Source organism: Phymastichus coffea, unplaced genomic scaffold (genome assembly GCF_024137745.1).
Source record: "Phymastichus coffea isolate CEN01 unplaced genomic scaffold, Cenicafe_Pcof_1.1 PCOF00044, whole genome shotgun sequence".
NCBI lineage: Eukaryota > Metazoa > Arthropoda > Insecta > Hymenoptera > Eulophidae > Phymastichus > Phymastichus coffea.
In genome coordinates, this window is record NW_026706855.1 from 1,319,037 (window position 1) to 1,336,009 (window position 16,973).

Below are 16,973 nucleotides of genomic sequence, written 5' to 3' on the forward strand. Positions count from 1 at the left end.
CGAATGATTGCGTAATACTATGAATTTGTAAAAAGTTTTAGTACATTCTTTAAAATTTAATGCACTCACCGATATCGCCATTGCTGAGCGCTTTATCGAGCTCTTCTAAAATACTGTCATCGTTAGTTTCATCATTTCGAATATCTTCTGGCTGATCTGAAAGGGTAAAGTGAAAACTATAATTAAAGTAATGTTCAATTTGTAATAAAAATGTAATGGTCAGCAAGGTAACGCAGAATAATAGCGACAGTTTTTTCTGTTATTGCGAATGACATTTCTTTATTTCGCATGTTTCACTCATACAAATATAAGCTAGGAACGTTATATTTACACTATTATTATCTATAAACATATCACTTTATAAAAATAATGTCATTTCAATTGTTTTACTTTTATAAGAAATATCTGATATTTGTACAATATTTATCATCAAGATAAATTTGAATAAAGATTGTATAAAAATTTATAACTTATGATTACTATATACTATTACTTTATACACTTCATCATTATTGAATATATCAAAATTAGCATTTACGGGTCTTTGCATTTCATTTACGTTGTATATTAATTTTTAAATATTTTTCAACATGTCGTTCCGAAAGTATGATTTTGCGGCATACTCGGCACAAAGCATACACCCAAATTCACCCTTTCCATACGTCATTTTAAAAAATACTGTACCTAACATATTTGACAAAGAAATTCTTGTTTTGTATGCCTTTCCACCTTCGATTCGCTTGGGCATAAACCTCACACTAGAAAAGAATCTATTTTTCCGGACTAGTTAGGTAATGTACTATTATTCATCAATATCAATTGATGTAACAATCAAAAAACACAGAACATAATCACGTGTAAGACTAAATGTGATCAATTGCTTAAAACAAATATTGAACAATTGAGATATTTAGTTAAATATACTAGCAGGTCGTTTTCGAGATCTTCTCAATGCTTCCATTAACCGTGGTCTTGGTTTTGGTCTTGATAATAGCCGTCTAGTTGGTAGGAGTGTCACAGTTGGTTCAACAGTTGAACCAACTGTGCTACTCCTATCAACCTTAATAATTTGAGGGCATATTTGTGCTAAACTTGACCGACTTTGCTTGTCTAACATGTCAGCAATGAGAAACTTGATTTCAAGAGGAAGTCCTAGAAGACATGGACCAGCCACACCAATTTCCATCATCATTTCGCCATGTAAAGGTGCTAACAGCTTATTTTTAAAACTGCAAAAGTAAACAAGTGATAAATAATACAATATTTTAACTGATGAATATCATTCTGTACTGAAACATACTTTAGACCTAATTCTTTCATGTGCCAGAATTTTCCAAGCTCTTTAAGGCACAAGTTAATATGCTTGTCAACATGAACCGTCATTGACCTTGTATTACACTTTTTACTTGCACCTCTTGCCATTAGATTTAAAATAATCCAGTCTCCCATAGGGATACCAATAAGTTTGCACTGAGCTTGTTTTCTATGACCTAATATAAATTTAATCTCATAGAACTTATTTCTTGGTGATTTCCAAGAGTTCCACACCAATGAAAAATCATCAGACCAGGATCTATAATATAGAGAATGAAACGCCAGTTAAAATATGTAAAATAAAAAATTAAGCTAGAAATGGTGATAGATTGTGACATGATAATAACACTTACTCAGCTCTTTCGTTGTATAAGCAAGCTGCTTTGTATCCAAATTCTGACATTACAGTGACAAAAAATGTCATAACATGATCAAACTTGTTAGCTGTTTTGCTCAAATTATTAATTCTTCGCGATAAGCTTGGAGCTATCAGCGAAAGATGACTATCTTCTGCCAAAAACGGAGTTGACATTTTACTAATATATAAACAAACAGTTCACATAAACATAACCTATCAATTCAGTTTATCTCTCAGCAACCGCTCACACTGAATAAAAAGTCTGTAAAGACAGTCAGTTCATTCTTTCACTTTCATTATTACTGAGACTTGTAGTAATTTATGAAAAATATTTGAAAAAAACCAACTATTCGCGGCAAGAGTGTTTATTTCAGTAAGCTTCGTGAAATCTGACAAGTAACACAAGATGAGGCAAACGCTCTTGTCTCTACCTTGGCTCGACGTTGAATGGCGTTGTTTGATTTGACTTAGCATGACCTGGCGGCTGGCGTGGCCAAGCGTGCCTCGTGAATGTCAGTGGGCGGTGCATAACAACATCACTCAGCGCCACCTGTCATTGCTTCACTTAACTGGGAAAACAGGTGAACATGCAGTGGGAAAGGTCAAATTTGACAGTTCGACGGGTCTCATAGTTTATAATAAACACACTCGCGTCGAAAGGAAATTGGCAGACTGAAAATTTTATTTTGCAAAGTAATCAATAATAAATAACATGATATGCGATTGATATCACTATTAGAATACAATATTATTAATATTGTTTGGTCCTTTTACTTTACAACTACAACGACGACTTTAATAAAAATAAATTAGTTACGATTCTACAACGAAAATAGTTATCTATATAAATTCAAAGCCGATATTAAAATGTACCGCAATCCGATCGAAAAAATATTCGTCGTATTTTATTTAGATTCGTCGGCCTTTATATATAAGCTTCAAGATTAACTGCACCATAGCGCGTAAAAAAGCTATAATAAACAAAATTCATCATTACAAAACTACGGCCAAAGCGGTTTATTATTGTGACGACAACTTGAGCGTGACGATCGAGGAGGGAAAGACAAACGGACAGTATCTTATCATTGTCAATCGTCTAGATAAATCAGACTCCACCTGCCCGGTCTCATATAAATAAAAGTAAGCGCGCGCGTGTGTGCAGAGAACGATCAAGCGACATTGGCAATCCTCCCTTCTTTTTTATTTCGCAAAGGCTTAGAAAGATATAGCATGCAAATTTGGCGCGTTACGCCTTTACAGTTACGACGGGTCTCCTAAAAGCCGATGCTCGTTCTTTTATTTTTCGGGTCAGGTTTCCTCCGTGGGTAATCGAGCGAGAGACACGATAGCTTATCGAGCTCGATGTGCGCCTGAGGAATTTAGATGTTCAGTTGGTTTTTCTCACTGTCATCGGTTATGACAGCGAAATTTTTCCGGCCTTGGCAAGCGATCGGTTGAATTCTACCTCGCGAATTCTGTGGCTTCTTTCTTCTACCAGATGATGCCAATTAAAATAACTGTATTGTCCGAGGCACGATCGCTTTCATACGTTGGAGAACCGGCCGACGATCGCCAAAAAATAGCGAGCGAGCGAGCGGACCTACACCTCTCGGATTTTGCATTATGCCAACGAGATAAATTTGCACGCATAACGAGACAGCTTCGCCGTATAATCCAACCGATTTCCGAATGTTCTCCATAGTTATCTGACTCACGTCGAATTCCTCGGCCCGCTCGCGCGCCTACACCTGAGCGCTCTTAGCCTACAAGCGCGCCCGACTATATCCTTGCCATATATACTGTACATTACCTGGCGAACGCAAGCAACAGAAAGGAAAAAAAAGAGGTGTACGCAGACACGCACGCACGCATACACGCACGCATACATACACACACAAACACATACGAACGCGTATATACGCGGACAATAGTCCGGCCTGCAAAAAAAGTCGCCGACTTTTCCGAAGGCCGTCTACACTTTCTCTCAGTTTCTTATAGGCGCATCCTTATTGAAACCACTTGTTGCTCGCTTGAAAGGTATACGTGTGAGTAAGCAAGCGCGTACCTGCTACTGCTGGAGTTGAGTGTTCGGCGAGCGGCGTCGTCTTCTCCTGCTGCTGCTGTTCGTCCGATGCCATAGCTTTTTTTCGAGGTTAACTACGACCGCGGCACATTCGAACTGCACAACTATACACGCACTACACTGCACACGGCTTTGCTTTACGTTGCCCCGTCCGCGCTTGTGTTGTTCTTGCTATTTTCTTTTTATCGCGCGCGCACGCACGGCCGGAGCACTGATCGCGCGCCGCGGCGGTACCCTCTCTCTCTCTCTTTTTCGCGATCGCCACAGGTAACCAGCGAGACCTGTCGTTACTGTTTTTGACATTTGAGCGCCGCCGGTATGCCCAGAGTCCTAACGTTACCACTTTACCTGATTGCGACGTGGGACTTGGGTTGGGAGGTTACTCAAGGTAACCAGAGATGGCGATGAATGGCCAAACTTGTAGGTGCTGCCATCGCACGGCAGAGCGTTACAACGAACGGCGCGCTAACTTTTAATATTTACCTAAGCGATATTAATGCTTAATTCATTTAATTATAAACAATCTTCACGTTTTGCCTTTAAGATTTGTTTACTGTTCCTCTATAAACTGATGAGTACAAAAGTAACCGTATCGCTGAAAATACTAGTCTAAAATACACGCTTAAAATAATAAATACGAGTATTGTCTTCGCCACATAAACCTTTGTATATATAAAGTCATTCACCATCGGTGTAATTTTTCGATTGCGAAGACTTGTCGAGTATATTAGTGAGTGGTAAAGAGACTGTTCCGTGACCGGAGATGGCAAGAGGCAACGAGGAAATGCCTCTTGTCCAGTTATCCTGTGCGAAGCAGTAGCATTCGACGCTTTTCAATGCTTTCGTGTATTTGGTCGTCACGCCACCCATCACCAGCAGCTGATTACCTACGTCAAAAACCAGCAGCTTGATTTTCCATTGGTAATTTGAGTATAGCTTTTGAATCTTGAAGCTCTACTGAAAACGGCAAATTTCAAAAAGTGAAAATGAATCGGTACGCTTGCAACCTGAATCAAAATGAACGAAAAAAAAGAAGAAGAGGACGAGAAAAAGAATGTAGCTACCGAACGACAATGTGAACAAACAAGCCATACAGAATACGGGGGGGGCGTCTGAAAAGGAACAAATCGAACGTCACAAGCGCAGCACAATGCTGACCAATCGAGCTAACGGCATGTCCGTGTCGAGCAGTCCGTAGTTGGGTGTATCGCTGCCAGCTGCAACGACTCACGTCCCAAACGTCGATGTAGCCTACGCTCTCGATGCTACTTTTGGTGCAGGTCTCGCTCGCGCCGCCTATTATGAACAGCCGATCCGCCACTACGTGCAAACACGAAAAGCACCTTGGGGATAGCAATGGCTCCATTACGTACCATCTGTTAAGAATGCCATGAGTTTCAACTCTGTATAGCCTTTCCAAAGCAATTCAATTTTATACCGAATATTCGCGCATCGAATGTACAGGACGTGTTTTTCTTTGTTTTCTTAGATTTTTTACCCGAAGCCGAGTTTTAATTTTACGATGTTCATTTGAAAAAATATGGGTAAAAGTACCGCACTGTCAGGACATTTTTTATGAAAAATTTCTTTGATTTCATATTTCACCGAGGACATATCAGAATCAAAACAACACGCAGCGAAATATTTCATTTGATCTGACAACTTTTTTTTTAATCTAAAATATACGGCCGATACGCCGATTAAAAATAATGATCGCTAGCTGTCTTTTAAATTAATATTGAAAGCTATAGGTCTAAAATTTGAAATTTTCGGTGCTTTCGGAAAGAAAAACAGAGCAAGCGATCGTGCCATCGCAGTAAAAAGATTGCCCACGAGAGCAAAGTGAACGCGACAGCTGCTATTTAATTATAAAAAAAGGAGATAAAGATACGCACACGTTGGCAATGGCATTATAGCACTCGACGTCACGAGTGATGGGCTCTCTGCTGGAATTGGTCATACCCCCGGCGACCCAGATCCGGGCGTCGTATTTGACGGTGGCAGGGCCTATCCTGGCAATACGCATCGATCGCCGCACCGTCCATTCGCCTGCCAACGGATCGAATGCCTCGACTGTTTTCAATGCCCTGAAAGCCACCGCCGCGAGTTGACGCCACCGCCCTTTCCACAGATGTAATTGCAAAAGTTTCCGCGCGTTTTTGGGTCGTCTACTGTTCCAGTAAAAGGTCACGCGAGCGTCGGGCAGAAAGCGAGGAAAGCGTTTGAAAACCCGACGACACTAACAGTCCGTCGGAGCTCTGGCCGCCGATGGCGAATATTTTGCCGTCGCTCGCCACCAGCCCGAAGTTTTGCCGGCAAGTCAGCATGTCAGCCTCGCTGCGCCAGCTTCTCGCTCGGGGATCGTAGCTCCAAGCTGTGCCCAAGGCAACGCTTTTGTGGATCGCGTCGTCGCGGGGGTTACTCCCACCTGCTTGTACGGATGTCAACACTGATAAATCACGCGATGTGCTCTGCATCGCTGTTTCGCTCGGCTTTGGTAAATCGCAAGCAATGTGATGAACTCAGTCAAAGACAATAAATATTTGCGAGGTTTTTATGTGTTTTTATGGGTTTATGGATTTTCATGGGTGGCCAACGTCGTTACGCAGTGATAAATTAATGAATTCGCGCGTAATGACTGCTTCATAACAACAACGATCGTTTAAACGAGCATCGAAAACTGCAAATAAAATTGAGGACGTGCGTGCGTGTTTTCTCGCGCTAGCCTAAAATCGGCCAAATACGTAGACGAAGCGCTCGCGGCGCTATGGTAACCTTGGATCTGAATGGCATTCGTAAACGAATTGGCCGCGCGCGATTATCCGGCAACGTGGAATAATTGAACTACAACGGGTGACCTGGACTGGTCTATGAAGTGGCTCGGTATAAACAGATCGAGGCAATGGAGCGGCTAGCAGCAGCGGGGAGCGTGTCGATATCGGTTAACTCGCTTACCGGCCAAGTAGACGCGACCGGCGAGGTAAGCCAGCGAGTGATGGTGCCGCGGTTGAGGCATCTCGGCGACGAGTCTCCAGCCGTGACGACGACGGTAAGCGAGTACTTCGGCGCCCCGTTGCTGCCGCTGCCGCTCGTCATGCGGATCGATCCCGCCGAAAACTAGAACGGCTTCCTTTTCCTTCGCGCGTGACTTACGGCGCAAGGTTGAACTTCCCCGACGCTCGACTGCAAGCCGCGAGCGCGCGCGCGCATCAGAACAGGGCTTTCCCTTAGTCAAGACTAATAGGCTGCGAGCTACAATTGATTCTCTGCGAATTCTCGGAGACAGTTTTTGCGACTCTCGGCAGGCTTACACTTCGACAATTGCTGCAGCAGGCTGTCTTTCGTTTTCTTTCGCGCTCGCACTTCGACGTTCGAGGTGAGGCCTGCTGTTGTTGATGCTGCTGCTGCTGCTGCTGCTGCACCTGCTGCTTCGTCCATACTGTCGCGCGGCGTGATACTGCTCTTATCGTCGGTCGAGAAGTGCGCCGGCGACATAACTGTCTTAATTAGACTGCCGTTCTCCGTCGATTCATCCTCCGACATCTAAGCAAATTGAAATCGCAGCTGATTACAAGACTTCGGTGCGCAGGCTTTGTTGGCAATTCATCTAACTTGAGTCTTCTGCTCAAGATCGACAAAGGTCTTCGTGACGCGATTATCGAGTCGCCTATCTTGGTCGGCAATAACCGAGGGCACCGCTATCGTTTCACCTAAAGCTGTTTCCTTATCTGCTGGCGATTCGCTTCGCTGCCTAGCGGCGGCGGCGGGACAGGAGGCAAATTTGATGGGTTCGAGGGGTTTGTGCAAACTTTGCCCGACCGGAGTAGTCAAGAGATCCATGACTCTTTTCGTCCTCGTCGCTGTATTTTCAGAACCTCCCCTTTTTATCTGCGCGTATTCACGACAAAGGAAACCAGACTTTATTTTTATTTTTCCTTTCTTTGCTTGAGGATATTGCGGTTTTTATGCTCTTGCGGACTTGCAAGGCTATTGACGGATTTGCTTGTGGAATAAGAGAGGGGCGAAGAAAACAGCTATTTTATGCAGAAGGAACATCAAGTTTCTCTCGCGAGCGTGATTTGCGTTCTCAACTTTAAGAAAGTTCGCATTGAGAAAAATCCGAAAGTCATGTGGTAGAGGATGGTTTTGTGCTCGAGTCGAAGGAAAAAAGGGGGAAAATGAAATTCGGACAAACGCTTCCTTTGTGAATCAACCGAGTGTGTATAGATGAAAACTTGAAGCAGTTGCTTGTGTACTTTCTGATTAAAATATTTGCCGAACTAACTTGAGCGACTTTCGTTCTCCCTTTGTATCCACGGTAAACAGCTTGAGCAGTGGTAGCAGCTTCCTCTTGCGAGTTTGAAGAGTCGCTCGGTCGCTTCTGCTTTTCTTCGACGCACTTCATGCTCATGAATTTTGTAGGCAGATTGCTCAAAGCGGAATGCTTCGAATGCGAAATTCCGGGCGCCTGTTTAGCGCGACACGAATTTCCACGCCGCTGCGAAACGGCGGTCAAAGTACTTTTAAACTCGAACAACTCTGGCCGACAAATACGTTAAATTATTCATGCGATATACTTTGATATTGGCCCACTCGCAAATATTTTTCTCCGATTGTCCACTTTCAGCCTTGGTAATCGGACCTTCGTCATCGCCGCAATTTCGTCGGGTGTAAATTGTGCGTAACTCTGCCTCGCTGCGTTTACCAACCCTCTCTTCGCCTGCCTGCGACAAAACAATGGTTAACGTATGTCAATTTTCTTTTCAAATCTCAAGGCAAGAGCTTATGTGTTGCAAGTGTTGTTACCTGGTTTTCTTACCGCGCAAAATACTTGAGCCGAAATTGTAAGTTCGATACTTGTTTGTTCTTTCTAGTAATACATAAACTCTGACCTCGATTACTTTCTCAAAGAATTACCATGTAAGCCGCCACTTACAGACACGCAGCGATACCGAGAGATTTTCTTTTAAAAATACTGTAAGATAAAACTGTAATTTTCGCTAAAAGAGAATTCAGTTATTAAATTTGCAAATTCAGTATCTTTCAGTCTGGACGTTAATTACTATTTCTCATTATATTCATATTTATTTCAATTATAAAATAATGAAGGTATCGTCATAATGAACGTACGAGATATCAGGTTATACTGTATATATCTTATATTTGTACAAAATCATTTTAATGGCTTTACAAAATTGCAGCAGTGCGAGTTCACTATAAATTGACAAATTTTTACAGAAAAATCAACGATACACACAACAGAATGCAAATTTAAGAAAGAACAAGACGCATTATCGTGTGATTTCAAAAGTGTGTCAGTGTTTGGGTCTTGAAATCCCATTGGTTGATTTACTCACCAACTTGCTACTGTTTCTACCCATACTATCGAGGTATTGTTGCAAAATTTCTGGCGACATCATCATGCAAGGTGGCACATTGCTAGCTGATGCTTCCGTCGGGTTTTTCGATGGCCTTGCATTGGCTGCTGCGGAACGAAACGAGCTCGTTAATAAAATGGCCCAGCTCAGAGAATGAACGCCTTTCAATCTTACTCATCGAAGCTATCTCTGCGACTTTAGAATTCTGATGGCTCGTCGTGCGTTTCCTGAATACGAGTGGAGTCGTCTGCGGCGAAGAATTTTCTTTCGGAGGTGAACTGGGCGGCGACGGCTTCGCATGTGACTTTTTATTTTTCAACGCCAAAAGCTTCGTCCGCTGATATTCCTCCAGGTATAGAAGGAATTCTCTGTAGGTGACGTAGTGCTACGAAAATAAGGCAGGTTTTCCTTCCACGAATAAAAGCTTTTCCTGGATTTTCATATTAGCATTTTCGGGAAACGATGCCGCTGACGTCACGTAATTAACGACAAATATTTGGAGTCGTTGCTTACAACGCTCTTGTATCATGTTTACTGCTCTGAATTGAATACCTTATCTTCACCGGCCCAATTCCTGTTCGTCGGCTCCGTTAATCCCAGCAGGTCAATCCAGTGGTAATAATCTTCAGTTTGATTGCCGTACCAGTACTTGATGATAACGAAGCTAAAAATATCGTTCGATAATTCATGATAATATGAAACGTGCCATTTCCGGATTACGCTATGTAGTTATATTGCCCAAAATATTGATATTTACGCAAGGCCGTCGTCGACCATTTTCTGAATCTCCGGATAAGACATTAACTCCATGAATTCCGGATTTTCGGGGTTGCGTTTGACGTCGACAAGTTGCCAGGGTGCGATCAGACCAAATCTGACACACTTCATAACTTCCAGCAAGTACTGCTTTCTGCCCTCCCAATCGTACATAAGCCATCTTACCGCGGACATCAAAACTTCCATTTCGCTGAGGCGCATTCAAAAGCCTGTTTAGCCGTGTACGCGGCGTTAATTATCCGTTTGGCCACAAGTTTTAAATACCTATTGACGCAGATGTAATTGGAGCGCAGCAGCAGACATAATTCGTCGACGGTCAACTGCAAAAAGTCGCGGGTGCTGACGAGCATCAGGAAGAATTTCATGATTCTCGGGACCATTAGCTCCATCACCGCGGTATTTCCCGCTTTTCGTGCCTCCAGGTATAGCAGGAATGCCGTGTCCTCCGAGAATAGCTCGTCGTTATCGATAAATGCCCAGCATTGTTCCTCTAATTCTTTTCACCCGTGTAATTCTTTCGTTACTTTTTCTTTTTTTTTAAATATACTCAACTTTGAAGAAAGTACAGACTTTCTCAAGGTTACTCTCTTTTTTTTTACAATGCTATTCAAGCCTATTCTCATTTTCGCTTTTAACAGCAACAAAGCCTCGCGAAAAAAGAAAGAGAAGATGCCGTTCTATTTTTCCACTTTTTCTTTTGTCATTTAGACATCAGCGCGAGTACAGAAGTAAAAAGCGAGTCGAAACAAAAGATGCCCGAGAACGAAGCGAAATAGAGAGGGAAAAAGCAGAAGATGCTAAAAGATAGGCGAAAGGGTCGAACCTTTGATTCCAAGATGCTGAGCAGCCCTGAAAATCTCAAGGATGTTGTCACGCCTGAGTAGATGACAGCTCTCGCTCGTTGGACTTATCATCCAGTCGTAGATAATGGAGAAGGCTGCCGAGGTCACGCTGCTCTGCATTTTACTCACGTGATTGTACTGCTCTCTCTCTCTCTCTCTCTCTCTCTCTCTCTACACCTACACTCACTTATAAGCTATCCGAACGCGCTCGCGCTGCGACGACTTATTTCCCCGAGGAAATTACTCGGGGCTTTGAAAGAAAAATACGCGGGCTTGCGCGAGCTTGCGCACGCAAAGAAGAGAAACCATATTGTTTCTTTGCTTGGCGCGTTTTGTCGCGTGATCAAATTCATTAAGAAGGTGCCTGATAATAGTAGTGCTACGTGCATCGACAGTCGCCCCTCCGCGCGTTAACCGAAAAAAAAAACTTGCTACTACCTCTCGCACCCGCTACATAATAATTACAGCTCCGTCATTCAGAGCAAGACCGCAAAGAGGAGGCGAAAAATTAAAAGGTTCTCTCAGAAGGTCTGCATTCAATTTTTTGTCCGCTCAAAAACGAAGTGGAAGTTGAAAAGGAAGAAGAGGAAGAGGAAAGCACGTCTGTGAAAGCCCGGAGCGCGGGCAATCATTAGAGCTGCCCTTTCTCAAGTCGAGGGTCTCGCCCCGGCATTTCAACCGAGCGAGAGTCAAATATAGCCCTCCAGCCCCAAGGTCAGCCCTATTACTGCAGCGGCCTGCTGACACAGCCAAGAGAGAGAGAGAGAGAGAGAGAGAGAGAAAGAGAAAATCGGGGTCGAGCTGTGTGCTTTGTTATTTTCATCGGAGCCGTTCTACGCCTGAAGTGCTTGGCGGCGGCCTCCGTGAGGAGCAGGCTTTGCTGTCCGAGAACGATTCTCTGCGCGGTTATACGGCCAGTCGTAAGTTTGTTCACCAATGTTTACTGCCTCTTGATGGCTCATTTTTGCCGGAATTCCCGATTTATCGCGGCCCCCGCTCCGTGCTTCCTTTTCGTCGTCGATTGAAATTAATTGCTTTCCATCCCCGCCAAGTTTTACGGGCTGTCGCGTCGTATCAATTAGGCGTCGAGTGCTTTTCATCAGCCACGAGTTTTTGATGCAGAGAGGACAACAAGGCTCACCCCACTGAGTTCGATCTCTTTCACGTTTCTCTCATCGAAGAACGTGCTGTAGCTCTGCAGCACCAGCAGATGGCAATGGAATTCGTCATCCGCGATGCGGACGATGCAGTCGGCGTTCCTGCAAAGTGCGCACCAGTCTCGCTTGCGGGCTTTCGAGAAGGAATGTAATGTAGGAAATTAAAAGGGATTCTCCCACACGTGTAGGTGGTGATGCGCCTGTGGAGCTCGCGATACAAGTCGGTCTTCTCGGGCAGCGCAATGTTTTGCCAGTCGATGGGTTGCTCGGCCGTGAAACCCAGGCTGCAACGTCAGCAGACGCCGTGTACACAAGCGACAAGCGTAAAGCCCGCGAGAGATGCATCATACCTCGCCAGCGCCACCTCGTTAACGCCACGAGCATCGGCCTCGTGCTGACTGGCAGAGTTGGCAGCGGCATCGGCAGCCTCGTGTCTCGGTAGCATTTGCGCTGGCCTTTCGCGAGCGTCGCCGCTGTTTTTGGCTGCTCGACTGTGGGGCTGAGTGCGCGGCCGCTGCTGCTGCTGCTGCTGCTCCGGCTGCTGGCGGTCGGCGCTGCTGGGCGCGAGCTGTGCCTGTAGCCTCTCCAGCGTCGAAACCGTGACGCTGGGCGGCAGCCGCTGCTCGGCCTTAACGTCGACTTTCGCGTGACGCGGCGACGCTACCAGCACGCTCACCTTCTTCGACTCGAAAACCACCTAACGAACCTCTGTCGCTTGCAGTCGCAAGCTTTGCGATTGGATTTTTGCGTTGTACTTTTCGCGATATAATTAGATCGGACTTATTATTCTCATGACTTGGATGCTTGATCGTCAAAGGGAAAGCACTTTACATATTTGTTGTGTTGAAATCGAAAGCATCAACCAATAGATTCCCGACGACGTTTTGCCGATATACGTTTTCCACGACACCGAGTGAAACTTAATTTTCAGGTAGTTTGATGGACATCATATAATACACGGCTAACAATTTAATTTAAATACAAATAGAAGATTAAGCCGAGAACGATGCACCTGTGGGCGCTCCCGCTAGCCCGCGAACTAACCTGGTTGGGAATAATTTTGAGGTTGCCGCTGGGAGTCGACTGAAATGGGAATACTCTCTGCGAATCGTTGGTGTTTAGCGCAAGTGGATTGGCCGGCGACTGGACTGCTTTCAGTTGTCTGGCGTGCAAGTGTTGCATCAGCTGTCCCAACTCCAAGTTTCCCGAGCCGTGTCGCTGCTGCTGCGGCAAACTCTTCGCCTGAGAACTAAACCGCGAACGAACAGAGCTATAAATAACGAGCTCGAATTAGTTCGCAGTCAAAGGTTATGGGAATTCGATCACTTGGAACGCTCATCCATTAGTACAAGCTCAGAAGATGCAAGGCATGGCGTCTCCTCAAAGCCTCGTGCCGTCGTCTCTCGGCCTTCGCTGGATAATCGCGCGCTAACTCCGCTTCCCGACTTGCTCGCTTACTTGCTGGATACCCTTGTATTCAAGGACGTTTTCCGTGATAGTGAGTGCCACAGCCAGCAGCTTTCAATCTGCAACGAAGCGCGAGTCAACTCGGAGAAGTTTCTGCGCTGCCAGTAGTGCGGGTCAGAGTTTGGTCGGGCGCAGCGGCACCGGCCGATTACTTTGCGCGCGTAGTCGAGCGTAACCCCCTTCCCTGAGAATTCGAGCAACGAGTTTACAACAACGTCAGAGTTCGCCACGATGAATCTCCCGATCGAAACAAATTGTCGTCTCCTCTAATAACGAAACTGATCAATTTATCCGCAACGAAATTAATTCCAATTATGGCTTGCGAGAATTGCGTCGGTTAGGATGAAATCGATAATTCAGCCGAGCTTTTCCGAAACATTGCTCGAGCGCTTCGAACTCTTAGCTCGCTCTCGCGGAGCCTCTCGAGACTGTGCGCGATGGCCGATGTATACACTCGACTTTCAAGTGGACGTCGCACTACCACCGCGATGCAACGCCACTGAGCTGCTTTCACTATTGTCCGTGCTCGCGACTTTCGTGGCGACTTTGCTGCACTTGGCTCTACAAAAGCGAGCCAATTTCCAATTCGATTACCCGCAGCTGTTAGCTTATGCTTTACGATGGCTTTGGGAATAACTTGCGCGATAACGGCCGCGCTTTCAGTTTAAATTTCATTTTCTCCGATTTAAGTTCGATTGAAGAACGCGAAAATAAAAAGAAAAACGCCTTCTTTAGAAATGGCGAGTTATTCGACGGCTTATTTCATTTCGAGGTAGTAATACCCCGCGATTCGATCGAGGGTAAGTAGCTCACTCTTCTCGAACGGAAAAAACGGCAAAGGAGCAACGATGGTCCGAAAAAAGCCACTGGCGAGACTTCCGGTCGGCTATTCCGTTTCAAATCAGATGATCGCCAAAATAAGAATCCAACACTTCATTTGTGATTGCGCTCTCTCGCTCGAACAGAACGTCAAATGACAGTTCGTCATCAAAGTTTGTCGTATTAGTCAGTTCAGCCGCTCCTAGAAGAGGTTAATGGCTTTTATAGTTACCCTGAATTCCCGTTTGCCGCTTACTGCTTCGCTGCTCGTGGATACTTTGTTTCGACAAGTTTGCTCCTCTGCCTGCTGGTACTGCTGAAGCAAAGAACAACATATACGGTTAGTTTTGCGGCAAATTCATTTTGCCAAAGTAGAGCTATGATTTCGACGTTGACAGAAGAGTGAATATGCACGAGTGTGAGTACCTGTTTTGTCGGCGTAATTCGGAGCGCCACTTGAGGCACAAAACTCGACGTAATTTAGCGACTAATTGAATTTTCTCGGCTCCAAAGAGGATTACTTGGTCTTTTTCTTTCGTAACAACGAATTACAAAAAAAAAAATAAATAAATAAATAAATAAATATAACCGAACGGCACGGCTGTGCCAGAAAAAAAAGTTGAAATAATCGGACTAACCTAATACGTAGAAAAAGAGTCTAATTGCAGGCGTAGCGGTGAAAGACCACGCACGTTAAATACAAAGGTATTAACGGCTAGGTGAGAACGGCAATTGGCAGTGACTTGCATCACCGGTGTAATTTAGTCTGAAAGGCGTCGTGAGCAACGCGACGGAGGGTCGCGTGGAGTTTCGTCACGTCGTTGCTGGCGGCAGCGAGGATTAGGCAAAAGTCGGTCGCAGCAGCAATAGCCTCCCCGCCACTTGCGCACTAGTCCTGCGGGTTATACTCCACGGCAATTTCGTGGCTGGACACGCTGACCTACATTCCGCTCGCATTCGGCCTCAAGATTATGTGCATCAAAGCGTTTACTCGCAGAGAGCCCGGCTCTGGCTGTGATGTATTACCTAGGAATTGCGGCGCTACAATATGGCCGCCTGGCTGGCACTGTAAGACTTAACCAAACGCTTTTGCGAGTTGCAAATCGTTGTCGGTTAATTACTCTCGGTCCCCGTTGATTTGTCGAATTGACGTGTACTTTTAACTTACTTTACGAGGAGTGCGAGCACGGTAATAATATTACGAGTCAGACGTTCATTCAGAAGCGAGGCGAATTTGACGCGCTTACGTCACGGCGAATTTCAATGAATGTACTTATGCTGACATGAAAGACCATGCAAATAGATGCTAAACTATTCCGAAAATAATCAGGACATTCGCGTTGAAGAAAGGATTGGAAGCGGGTGCGCGCGCCTGACTGCGGACAAGTTCTGAGGAAAAGCGAAACGAGATGGCTGACAGAACCGCGTGAAATTGTAGTTTTTCACGATCACTTTTTATATATTCATGAAACTCGTTGCCTATTCGACGCGTGCACGCGTTGTGCGCTCTGTTAGCTTGGAATTCGAATCGTAAATCCCGCGAACGTTTATCGACGAGTGGAGAGGCACACGCCTGCGTTTACATTTTCAATCGCGCTCTTTTCTAACCTACACATTTTATCATTTTTGACAGTGCGAGATACGAGTCATTTTTACGAAAAAAAAAAAAATAAATAAATAAATAAAATAAAATGTCCGACTTGAAATTTACTTTTGAACACGCGAACGTTAATCCGCGAGGAAATCGCTATCGCGAGCGAGCATTTTTCGAAGCCAAAAACGCGATTGGGCGCACACGAATGACTGGCAATCGAAGACAGCAGTTTGCTTGCTGGCTAACGGGGAAATGACTCAATTCGCGTGGAAATAATCCGAGAAAGTGGCGCGTAACACGAAAAAGTATACGTAGCGCGGGGGTGGGGGGTAGACGAGCGAGTGCAGCGTCGAAAGCTTTTCGGCGCGGCCAACTTCTTTTATCTAATAAATATGTAAGCAGCTCGTTGCTCGAGAAGGAGCAAAAGAAGAAGAGAAAGAAGAAGATTCGAAAGTACGCCCGGGGCCAAAGTAGCAAGAAAGAGATTTTTCGGAAAAAGTAGAGCGCGACAAACAAGAAAAGAACGAAGACTCAACGACGACGAAGACGCTAAAAGTGTAGAGCTGGAGTGCTGGTTTTCTGACAGGGGCTATTAGGAGGCCAACTAACTGCTGTACATAAACTTCTCGAGAGCGAGAGAGACGACAGGGGAAAAAGTTGCAGCTAAGTGGTGCAGGCCGGTTATAAAACTGCATTGAATTAAAAAGTCGTTAAAAAGAATAAATTGAATGCCGTAAATAAGGCTGGCGAAAGTTGCGGCAATAGGGGATCGAAAGTGCCAATTAAACAGTATTCGCGTGCTCCTTGTGCGCTGTCGCTCGCGTCTGACGGCCGCTCAACCTGCAGCTTTTCCAAAACTAATTTTATCTCGGGAGCGAGCGAGCTATTCAGCTCTGTTGATAGATCGCGGTCAAACTCCAATCGATGCGCGCTCTAATGAGCCGTCTACCCTTTCACGCACGTACAATGGGCTAGCGGTAAAGAAAGGCCAGCGCGCTCGCAAGACGTCCGTTTTTTTTTCACGCTGTTCCGCGAACTCATCATCTTTGCAATTTATCCGCGGGTAAGTTACTTGCCGGCCCGAAATTCCGGCGATCGTTCGGTCGGTGAAAAACGAGGAGGGGAAAGACGGATCCCACGAGCCAAGCCGCACGCGCGAGGCAGGGAGAGAGTGAGAGAGAGCG

At 45.1% G+C, this 16,973-nt stretch overlaps 2 protein-coding genes across 2 annotated transcripts; both read right to left on the reverse strand.

Moving 5' to 3' along the window:
- Positions 1-268: 268 nt before the first annotated feature.
- On the reverse strand, positions 269-3,768 carry LOC131664637 (uncharacterized). Its single transcript, XM_058935913.1, has 4 exons — positions 3,738-3,768; positions 1,668-2,241; positions 1,301-1,573; positions 269-1,229 (listed from the first exon to the last, which is right to left on the reverse strand). Exons 2-4 carry the CDS (start codon positions 1,844-1,846, stop codon positions 911-913), a joined length of 771 nt encoding a protein of 256 aa, XP_058791896.1. The 5' UTR covers positions 1,847-2,241; positions 3,738-3,768; the 3' UTR covers positions 269-910.
- A 665-nt stretch (positions 3,769-4,433) lies between these two features.
- LOC131664688 (uncharacterized) lies at positions 4,434-14,491 on the reverse strand. Its single transcript, XM_058935987.1, has 20 exons — positions 14,428-14,491; positions 13,236-13,435; positions 12,954-13,158; positions 12,260-12,606; positions 12,092-12,193; positions 11,894-12,011; positions 10,734-10,866; positions 10,175-10,406; positions 9,891-10,100; positions 9,686-9,797; positions 9,308-9,518; positions 9,077-9,240; positions 8,041-8,199; positions 7,368-7,643; positions 7,067-7,298; positions 6,711-6,938; positions 6,000-6,183; positions 5,651-5,842; positions 4,914-5,131; positions 4,434-4,642 (listed from the first exon to the last, which is right to left on the reverse strand). Exons 2-20 carry the CDS (start codon positions 13,250-13,252, stop codon positions 4,434-4,436), a joined length of 3,549 nt encoding a protein of 1,182 aa, XP_058791970.1. The 5' UTR covers positions 13,253-13,435; positions 14,428-14,491.
- Between the last annotated feature and the right edge of the window lie 2,482 nt (positions 14,492-16,973).